At 41.1% G+C, this 11,548-nt stretch overlaps 1 protein-coding gene across 1 annotated transcript; it reads left to right on the top strand.

Annotated features, from left to right (window-relative positions):
- Positions 1 to 201: 201 nt before the first annotated feature.
- Positions 202 to 1,707, top strand: GSTUM_00007296001 (uncharacterized protein; the record flags this gene model as incomplete). The annotated part of the gene is made up of 7 exons (XM_002839313.1): positions 202 to 310; positions 366 to 429; positions 479 to 517; positions 683 to 708; positions 766 to 855; positions 909 to 1,594; positions 1,672 to 1,707. 7 exons carry the CDS (start codon positions 202 to 204, stop codon positions 1,705 to 1,707), a joined length of 1,050 nt encoding a protein of 349 aa, XP_002839359.1.
- Between the last annotated feature and the right edge of the window lie 9,841 nt (positions 1,708 to 11,548).

Raw genomic sequence — 11,548 nt, forward strand, 5'->3', positions numbered from 1 at the left:
TCACGAATTCGGATGCATCCGGAATCTGCCAAGACACGAAAACTTTGTTACCAGACAAAATCTGCATGTTTACACTTCTAGACACGTCACCAAAATAATCACTGAGGACAGTGACGAAGAAGACGGAAAAGGAATCAAAATCTGTGGAGTTGAAGTGAGTTTCCGTGACTGCGTTAGACTTTCAATTCTAATGACCATGAAATGAAGTATGTTCAACCTGGAGATGCTACCAAATATATAGCAAAAGCCAAGAAAGAGGTTATTATTTCTGCTGGGACCCTTCACACTCCGCAGATATTACAACTCTCGGGTTTGTTTCTCTTCCACTCCTCCGTAAGTCTCTCCGACCTGATACCTATTTTTAGGAATCGGACAAAAGAGTCTCCTGGAGAAACTTGGTATCCCAGTATTAATAGATTTGCCTGGCGTGTAAGCTGCTCCGCACTTTAGTGCTAGGTTCAGAGTATGCTGAAAACAGACCGAGCGCCCAGCGGACAGAACCTCCAGGATCACCCATGTGAGTCCAACTTCTTATTAGTCAAACGAAATATCCCAAGAGTTCTATCCCGCGCTGTGCTCTGGCGCACTTGATGCGCACAGGGATTCTGGCACCCCACTGTGGTGCCTTGAGACTACCCCAAAGTATGACTACTAGCTCTCTGGCTGACATATGATGGGCTAGAGCAGTTGGTACTATGTCTCTAAAGCGTAAGTACCCAGTATTCCTCTCCACAATTGAGCGTAATTCCAATCGAAAGTAAGCAGTGGACAACGTTGAACACTCAGTTATTGATCTCGAGAAAAATGCAACTTGGGATGCGGAGTCTAAAGATCTCTTCTATAAAGCCCGTGAAGGTTAGTCTCCCTCCGACCACAATACTTGGATCAACTTTAACAAAACAATCCAGGCCCATGGACAGCCGGAAGCCCCAACTCAGTAGCTTTCCTCCCCCTGTCCACCTACACCAACCAATCCGAGACCCTGCTAGGCGCCTACACAACCCAAGCGCCAGGCCAGTACCTCCGCAATGATTACGACCCAGTGATAACAGCCAGTTTTCAAAAACACCGCCAAATCCTCCTAAACAGGCTCGCGGGCACGCACACAGCTGCAATGGAGTATATGTGGCTCAGCGGTGCCAACCGGTTCTTCCAAATGCCCTTCTCCATCTCCATCACTCACCCCTTCAGCCGTGGCTTCATAGAAATCAACTCGACGGATCCCCTTGCCGCCCCGATCGTGGACCTGCGCACGGGGAGCAACCCAGTCGATCTCAACCTCTTCATTGAAGCGTTCCGTTTCTGCCGCCGCGTTGTGCAGACTCGAGCGATTCAGGAACTCGTTCCGACCGAGTTGACTCCCGGGCCGTCGCTGCAGACGGACGAGGAGCTGCGCAGATTTACGAGGGATAGCCTCTCCACGATGTTCCATCCGAGCGGGACTTCCGCCATGCAGCCAAGGGAGATTGGAGGCGTAGTGGACCACAATTTGATTGTTTATGGAACCGAGAATTTGAGGGTCGTGGATGCGAGTATCATTCCGTTGATCCCTGGAACGCACATTGTGTCTACGGTCTATGCGATCGGTGAGAAGGTAAACTACCCTCCCCCTCACGTTTTTGTTTTTCCAGGAATGAAGCACGCTAATGGATTAAATCCAATGGTGTATAGGCAGCGGATATTATTAAGGCGGCCTGTAAGGAATAAGTGACTGATCTCAGTATCATGTATGTGTGATCGGCTTTCCAGAGTAGGAGAGAGCAATATATTATGTCAAGCTCTCTTGTTACAGTACTCTATTTAAAAGGACCTAAGTTATGGGTCGCCCATTACGGGAGAGGACACTTCCTCAGCCCAAAGAATGATCGGTAGTGACTGCGAGGAGCCATAGACGGCCGGAGGTAATTAGCAATGGCCGCGGAGGCCGGTGAGAGGATACCGTTCCGGAAGAGCAGAGTAGGCTATATTGCCATCTCTTGGATATCGCCTCCGCAAATGGGAATGAATGCCTGTACCCAGCGTTGCCCAACGGTTCTTTCAAGAGGTCCGGAAAGCGGTCCTCTGGACCTCCTAGCTTGGCGCTTAGGTTTGCCGCTTGGAGTTGAACTACCGGTACTCTAAACAACTGTATACCCACTCGAACACCCCCAATCACGACACTCACAGCAGTGTAAGCGGGCTGCTTGGGCCCGGTCCCACCGAACAGGGGAAAGTATGATAAACTTAACAGTGGGTTCGCTTTCACGGGCTGTCATCTGAGTCTCTTCGTCACCTGATATTTTCTCCCTTCTCTCCTCACTCCAGGGCTAGGGTACCGGCAAGGTTGACACTATCACTAAACTCCGCAGTGCCTCAAATAATTACTTGTAAACCATGTATCAGCTAGGTAGCATAGTCCAAAATTTCATTTTCCGGAAATGAGGCGAATGACATAGCAGAAACTTCCTGAAAGCGAGCTGCTTAGCCTCTCAAAAAGAAAAAAGAAAAAAACACCAGACCTTATGGTCCGGGCAGCCCAAAAGGTGCACTAGGGTGAAGAAAAAGTGTTGCATGTGGCCCCAGGAGTTCGGTTGCTTAGATGGAATTTTGAGGGCAAGAAAGGGCAAGATAAAAAGGGTTGCTACCATAACAGATCTTGAGGAAGGTTAAAAATAAATAAATAAATACAGCCATTCGTCAGAAGTGTTCGTGAAATGCTTAGTAAGCTAAGTCGCCAAAAAAAAAAAAGGCCACATTGCAGTGACCTCAACTGTGATTGTGACGGCAGCTATGAAAGCCACTGTGTAACCTACTTCCAAGTATCTCGAGAATCTCAAAGAGATTTCCAGACACTATTAGAATAGGAGGGAAAGAGTCTATGGAATTCTTCCTTAATAGTAGCAGAGCTGAGGGAAATGTAAAGTGATCATTCAACTTGTAGTATATTCAGAAGAGCATTCCTGTGAAGCTTAAGAGACTAAATCCTTCTGGGATTGTAGTCTCTTTAAATACAAAAGATTTTAACTAGGAAACATAATGATATTAACATATTCAAGAAGAACATTCAACAGTACTGTAACGATCCCCCTTCGGATGGTTATTTCTTGGCAACAGGGAATGATATGTCTCTTCTTTTTTCTTCTTCTCACCTTACGATAGCACTAGGTCTCTTCCTATATTACCGATAGTACAAGACCTTTATCTTCTATCGGGAACACCTATCGTAAGCTTTCTCTAAATCTCCTTATTGAAGAGTATTCTTATCGTAGTAACAATAAAGATGGTGATAATGATAATAAGCATAAAGGTGTTTTATATTCATTAAAGTAATAAATAGGAAAGGTACTTAGAACAAAACGTGAAGAACCTATCCTCCTCGGCCATACCAGCCTCCTTATATAGTATTCTTCCTGCCTCAAGTCATGTGACCCAAAGTGGTCACATGTGCGAAACCAAATCATAATGAACTAATCATATGTCCAAAGTAGTCACATGTGCAAAACCCATGACCTTGTAGCAAGGTTATATGCAAAAACTCATAAACCAATCATAACATAATAAACAAGTCATCTGACTCAAAGTGGTCACATGCGCGAAACCCATGACCTCATAACGAGATTATATACGAAACATAAATTGTATGTGCAAGGCATACCCATAAGGCATACTAGCAAGGCACACTCACCAGGCATACGTCCCATGACTTATGATCGAGTCAGGTGTGAAATATAACAAATCATAACGTAAACAGGTCATATAACTAAAGTGGTCATATGCATGAAATAATATCATACCAATGACTCATAATCATGAGTCATGTGAAAACCCTTTCTATGCCAAGCCACGTTTGTGATATTAGCCCCTCTCCTTCTAAGCCTGAGTCCCATCAGGCTGTTTCTCCAAGCTTTAATAGTTCTCGTCCAGCTGTGTGTATGGACCTCTGAAGCCTATTGAACTTGTTATCCACTGTTCTCCACCTTATCCTCACCAATTTCAGTGCGAGGTTTGCCATCTCGATCATGTACCTCTGATTGTCATTCAGCTGTCTTAGCTGCCTGATTGTTTTTTCGTTTGCTGAAGTTGTAGCTTTGGCTCTGCTAAGTTGTTTCTAGAGTCTTCTGATCTGCCTGTATAGGCTTCCAAGGTCCGGCTCCATTTCGGTTGAGGAGCTTTGGGCTCCTCTCTTCCTGGGCCTCGTCCTCGAGGCCCTACACTACATACCGGTATCTTCTCCTTCCAACTCTTTCTTTGTTCCATCCTTTTGTGGGTAGTACCCGGCAGTAAGTTTCTTCATCCTGTGCATCTTACACTTGTTGTTGAAGAACTATTTCCAGTGCTTTAGGGCATGGTCTGGGTGCAGACCAAGCTTTCATTATTCTCTCTGGAACTATTATGAGCCTTCCTTGTCCCCATAGTGTGTGGGACATCTATCATCATAGTATACTGTCCAACTCATTGTATTGTGCTTTGCTTTCTCCTCTTATTCCATAAGCTTTTTGTCTGTTGGCTCCATAAACGAGTATTCAGAGCTTATTGGTATGATGTGTCGGAGGCTATTGCCCCATCCATTGTATAGTTGCCAGGGCTCAAAAGTATTTCCTTTGTCTTGGTCATTGAATGTGATTATCAACTGGGCTGTGCTTGCCTGAGTATTGCTGGTGGAAGGTTGATAGGGCATTTTGTGCTTTTTCAAAGTTGAGTGAGTAATACCAAGCTTTTTCCTATTCAGGTAAATAACCAGTCTACTTGGCTCTGTAATAGAGGTGACCGTGGAAGAAGCAGGAATCAATTATTTTATTAAGTTCATATTCTGATTCTCCATCAAGTTCGATCATACGAGGAGGAATAATCATTTGTAAGGGAATCTTGTTGTCGTTATGTAGTATGAGGAGTAAGATGTGAAATATATTGTGTATTCGCATTGCAGGACGAAGATCAAGCTTATAAGCTCAGTCGCCCACTTTTTCCAGTATCTGAAACGGTTTGATTTTCTTGTAGTCCACTTTGTTTAATCGCTACATCATATGAATAATGTGTAGTAGCAACCATACCATATCTCTAGGCTGTATCTTCAGATTGGGCCTCTGGTATTTATCGTATTATTCTTTCTGCTGTTCTTGTGCTTGATTTATTTTATATCGTAACATTTCATGTAGTTTTTCTATATTTCTTTTGTCCATTATCATCCCATGAATCATATGATTTGTGGCCTGACTCTGTAGATGTTGCCCATAATTTGCAAAGAATGGTGTCATGTCTATCCTTTCTTGCTTTCCATTGTTGTATGTGAACTAGCCATTGATAACAGCTTATAACTATAGTCTTGCTGATAATTGAAGTAGGCCCGTAAAGATTGCTCAAGTATTGCATTTACCCATTCCATTTGTCTGTTAGTCTGCAGGTAAAATGTGGTGCTTAGCTGATTTTGTATCTCCATTTTTCTGGTTACTTTTTTCCATAATCCTGATGTGAATAGTGTTCCTTGACCTGTAATGATATTCTTCAGAAGCCTGTGCAGTCGGAAAACCTCTTGGAAAAATGTCCATATGAAATCTGGTATATCCATATTGTTTTTGAATAGAACGAAATGACTCATTTTGGTCAGGCGATTTACCACGACCAGGATGCTATAATATCCTGCCAATAGCGGTAGGTCTGTGATGAAATCTATAGTAATTATTTCGCAAGGTAATTCAGGAATCTCATTTGATTCCAGTAATCCATAAGGTATGTGATCAGCCATTTTCATTGGTTGATATATGTTGTAATTTTTGAAATATCTTTTGACATCCTCGTGCAATCCTGACCAGTAGAATGACCTCATAATTAATTCTGTAGTTTTAGTGGTTTCTCTATATCCTGCTATCAGAATATTGTGATGTTGTCATATGATACTCATTCTTATCTTTTCTTCCTCCGCCATCTCCAGTTTTCCATCATACCACCTGTTTCTATCCCTCTAGTAGCATAAACCCAGGGTAATAGCTTTTATCTTCTTTCTTTCTTCAACACTTTTCTTATTGCCTGAATTATTTTGTCTTCTTCGTTTGCCTTCTCAATTTCTTTTTCCATAGTTGATATGAATTTGATAACTTCCTTTGCCTCAAAGTAACCTTTTGGTAGTAGTGTTTATGTTTTCTGTTTAATCCTTTTATCCTCTTTTGTTTGTGGTTTGTTGCTTGCGACTCTTGTGAAAGCATCTGACTTTTCGCTCTCTTTTCCTGGCCAATATTTGATCTTGAAGTTGTATTTGCTGAGGTATTCTATCCATTTTATCTGGCGATCATTCAATTCCTTCGTGATCGTGAACAAGACTCTTGTGATTGGTGAGGCCTCAGACTGGGTGGTCATTCTGTAGGACATATCTCCTCCATTTTTTCACTGCGTGAACTATTGCTAATATTTTCTTATTGATAACATGGTAGTTGTATTCCACAGGATTCATTGTCTTGGATTGATATGACACTAGCCTCTATTTTCCATCTTCACATTATTGTAATAATATACCAAAGCATATATATTTCGAGGTATCTGTTTTGATTATTTTCTTTCGGTTTGGGTTGAAATAGATCAATTGTAACAATCCCTCCTCATGATCGTTAGTTCTTGGCGACGGGGAACGATACTTCTCTTTCTGTCTTCTTCTTTCTTTGTCTTATGATAGCTCTAGGCCTCTGCCTACATTACCGATAATACAAGACCTTTGTCTTCTATCGGGAACGCCTATCGTAAGCTTTCTCTAACTCGTCTTCATGAAGGACTTTTCTTGGCGTAACAATAACGGTGCAATAAAGATAAAGATCGTAAAGATGTTTTATATTCGTTAAAGTAATAAGTAGGAAAAGTGCTTAGAACAAAGCTTGAAGAACCTATCTTCCTCGGCCGCCTCGGCCTCCTTATATAGTATTCTTCCCACTCGTAGTCATGTGACCTAAAGTGGTCACATGTGCGAAACCAAATCATAACAAACTAATCATGTGACCAAAGTAATCACATGCTCAAAACCCATGACCTCATAGCGAGGACATGTACAAAAACTCATAAACCAATCATAACGCAATAAATAAGTCATATGACTCGACTGAGTCATATGCGCGAAACCCATGACCTCATAATGAGGTCATGTGTGAAACATAAATCATATACGCAAGGCTTACCTGCAAGGCACACTCGCAAGGCATATTTGTCAAGCGTACGTCCTATGACTCATACTTGAGCCATGTGCGAAAGCATCACAAATCCCACACATAACAAATCATATAACCCGAATGAGTTATATGCGCAAAACAACAACATACCTGTGACTCATAACCATGTGTCACGTGAAAACCTTTTCCATGCCAAGCCATGTTTGTGACACCAATATCGGTACTGATGTCAGATGTGTCCTGATAGCATCATATATTTTCTGTTCTGTTTCTCCCCATTCCCATTTCTTGTCTTTCTTTGTTAGGTTATATAGTAGTTTAGCAAGCCTGCTAAATCCTTCAATAAACCTCAGATAGAAGTTTCAAAATCCCATGAAGCACTGTACGTCCGTTTTGTTGTTGGACTTTGCCCAGTTCCATATGGCTACCATTTTGACTGGGTTGACTTTGACCCCGCTTCGATTAATAATAAATCTGAAGTATTCGGTTTCTTCCTTATAGAATTCATATTTCATTGGTTTGATCTTCATTCCTGATCCTTGTATTGCAGCCATGATGTTGCTGACGTCCTTTTAATGTTGTTACATGTTTTCTGAATAGATAAGTACATCATCTAGGTAAACAATGTAACATACAGCGACTCGGCAGAAGTGTTCGTGAGCTGAGACAATGTTTAATTGAGGATGCACCATATGGTGGGGCAGTGCTGGTGGGGTTGTCAACGGGCATGCACGCGTGCGTGTTCAAGTTTACAATCAACAACCACTGGCACCTCTCAACATTTAATAGTCAATTGATCTGCCATAAATTAAACTAGCTAATATTTTGTATAACCTCCCCATTCTTCTAAAACCGCAGCCACCCTATCAGGCATTGATTTCCACAACTTCTTAAAAAACTCCTCTGGAATTATCTCCCAAACCAATGGTAATACATGTGTAAGTTTTCTTCTAACAGCCTCTTTTCCTCCTGGAGTATCTGCAATCCCTGGATACTGCTGGTGCAATCGCTTTTTAAGCTCAACCCAGACATGCTCAATAGAATTTAAATCAGGAGAATAAGGGGAGTGGTCTACAACCTCAATACTGTTTCTCTCTAACCAATCCATAACATTATATGCCTTGTGAACTGGAGTATTATCTTGCTGAAAAAGAACATCTTCAAGTTATATATCAAAGGAAATTATTTGATGAATAACAGGAATAAGATATCTTCTCAAATGTCTAACATACCTGGTCTTATTGATAGTTTGAGTAATAGGAACTAATGGACCTTTTCTTTTACCCCAAAAGTACCCCCAAACTATAAGCAAGATTCCCTTCTCCTTCTCCTTTAGGTGTACACAATCAGTCAACTACTTCTCTGCAGGTTCTCTGAATACCCAATGTTGCTTTGAATTCTTGGATTTCTCCACACTGTACTCATCACTCCAAATCACCCTTTCAAAATCCTCAGCTGTCCAGTTCCTATGAGCTGTCGCCCATCTCAATCTCCTAGCCACATTTTCAGGCTTTAGCCTAGGTCTTGACTTGGCTATCTATTTTTTAATGTTTGCTTCTCTGAGTACCCGGTCCACTATGCAGGCAAATTTAGTAGGTAATCATATCCAGTCACTCTGGGTAGCACAAAGAGTTACCAGTATCAAGAGAAATACTGGATGCATAGCGATCTCTGAAGGCGCACCTGGTCATTTTCTGATTGCACTTGGCTGCCTGTATAATTGTAAGATGCTGTTGACTACTTAAAATGGGGATGTGACTGGGGCAAGGGAGATTTTCAAGAGATTGGTATTCACATGCCCGGACAAGAAAGCTCTTAACTGTTGTCCATGGGCCTCTAATAATTTGAGCCACTAAGGCAATGTTCTGGAGGCAGTAGAAAAAGGTGATTATCATGCCCTTCTCTGCAAGGCTTATTTCTCTCCCGGTGGTTTTAGGTGGGGGTCTTTTTTTTGTGACATACTTCGTATTTTCAGAACGCTTAACCATTGATAAAAAAGGTAGAGAAAATTAATAAATTAATTAATTTGGTAACGGAGGCTTTGGTAGGTGTAGATTTGTAAATGGTCACACTCATGATGGAGTGAACAGTCACGAGCAACTTTACACTTGATTGAAAGGTGGCATTTTGGCGAGGCAGCTTAGTCATCTGAGACTGGTTTCACGAACACTTCTGCCGAGTGACTGTATGTTAAGATACTTGTTGAGTACTTTGTTGATTTAGCGTTGAAATAAAGCAAATACATTGGTTAGCCCAAAGGATATGACCAGGTATCCGAACGTTTCATATCTTGAGGCAAATGTGGTTTTTAATTTATTTCCTACTTTGATTGAGATGTTATAGTATGCATCCTAGATGTCGAGTTTGGTGAAGTATTTTGCTAATCGTAATCTGTCCAATACTTCTCCAATCAAGGGTAGCAGATCTTGATCCTTTCTGATAACTGAATTGAGTACTCTGTAGTCGACAGAGAGTCTCACCTTTCTATTCTTCTTCTTGACAAATAGCATAGAAGATTCTTCTGATGCAAAGGACTCTTTGATCCATTCCCTTTTTAGGTTTTACTCAATGTACTTTCTGGGTTCTTCGAGTTCTACCTCTCCTAGTAGGTATAGCTTCTTGTAGGAAATTTCTTTTGGTTTTCTTGTTTTTTGTCCCTGTCCAGCTGAATCTCATGGTCAATTACTGGTCTTCTAGGTGGTAGCCCTGTAGCTTCCTCTTCTTGGAATAGGTTTATAAATTGATTGTATTTTTTTGGAATCAATTCTTTCCATTACTTTTTGCTTTGGTATTTTCTATCTTAGATTACTAACTCAGTGCTGATGTTGATTTTTGCTAGGATAGCTTTTTTGTCTTCATATTTCCACTCTAGAACTCCTGTAGTATCTCCTCTTTAATAGTACCGTCCGAAGACCTGTGCTGTGATCTTTTTGATCTCGATTCTTGTTGTTGTATCAGGCTAGGTTTGGTCTGAGCTTTCAAACCTCTTGTCTCCCCTTGTGCTATTTTCTAGTTGATCTAGTTCATGCAATTCTTCATCATTGATCTTTTCAATGATTAATTGTATGATTCGATTACCATTCTGGACTTTGTAATCTTTGTTTGCCTGGTTAGCCATGACCACTTTGATTTCACTGTATAGTCTACATTGATTTCTTCAGCATTTGTTATAAGTTGATGTCTGACTTTTAGACTGCTTCCAGGTGCTATCTGTCCATAGGTGCCATCTGGTAATTTAATGGCTATTCCTCTGGCTATTATTGCCTGCCCATTGGCTGGTATCTTGGTTCTCTCATTGGCATACAGGTCATGTCTTACTGTCCTTTTGGATCCCTTGGTAGGCACTTTTGCCTCTTGATTCAGCTTTTGTATCCGGACTCCTTAGTCTTGCCGTATCTCAGCAAATCTTTTTTTGTAAACAGTTTCCTCTTCTACTTCTCAAATTGGTATTGAGTAGACTACCAGTAAACTGTTAAGATATTGTGTCATATATTTTTCACTAGTGAAGATCATCTTGTTCTCATTCCAGACAATGGTCAGATTGTTTCTTCATAACTATGGCATCCTTAGAACTATCTCATGGTTTTTGAGATCTGCTACCTAGAAGGTTGCCATTTTCCTATGGCTGTCAATGTCCATAGATACTTCCACTATATAGGTTATAGGACTTATTGTACTTGGCTTCCTATCTTCTAAGGAGACCTGCTTTTCTTTCTTCGCTTTCTTAGTATAGAGGCCATGTTTGTTGCAGATTTCTTGGTTGATGAAATCTTCACTAGCCTCTGAGTTTTGCATTACATATATTGTTGTTTCTTCATACTTTTCATTGTATATCTTTATCTTGATTATCACAGGATCTCTATCTTTTTCTCCTTGTTGCATATGTAGTGCTATATAGTAGTTCGCTAACTTGATGGATATTCTAGGTCCGTATCTTGGGTCTTACAGACCACCGCTTACTAGGGACCCTTATCTTTTTCTGCCGATGAATCCTCGACAATTCTCTCACTGATATTGCTTTTCTTTTGAAATAAGACACTATTGTCTCTGGCCGCTTTTCTCCCTTGGTATCCATTGTCAGGTCGACTCTGACACTCCTGTATCCGATATCTTATTTTTCCATATCTCAAGTAGAGTTTTCTGTTCATCCCTCTTACATATTCTTTCTTGGATAGGTTTAAGGCTGATCCTACTCCTGCTTTGTCCAATTCTATTGACATGCATGGTAACAATGTGCCACTCTCGCTTCAAGTTCCTCGTGGTCTGAATGTTCCATCCATACTCCTGAATGATTCAATCATTCTGTGTGTTATGTTGTTCTCTGAGTTGTTTCCAACTATTACTAGTCTGCTTTTCTTATTGATAGCCCATCTTGCAAACCTTTCCGATGTTGTGAATTCTAAGTCAAAATTTCCCCCTAC

This window comes from Tuber melanosporum (assembly GCF_000151645.1).
Source record: "Tuber melanosporum whole genome shotgun sequence assembly, scaffold_34, strain Mel28".
Taxonomy (NCBI): Eukaryota; Fungi; Ascomycota; class Pezizomycetes; order Pezizales; family Tuberaceae; genus Tuber; species Tuber melanosporum.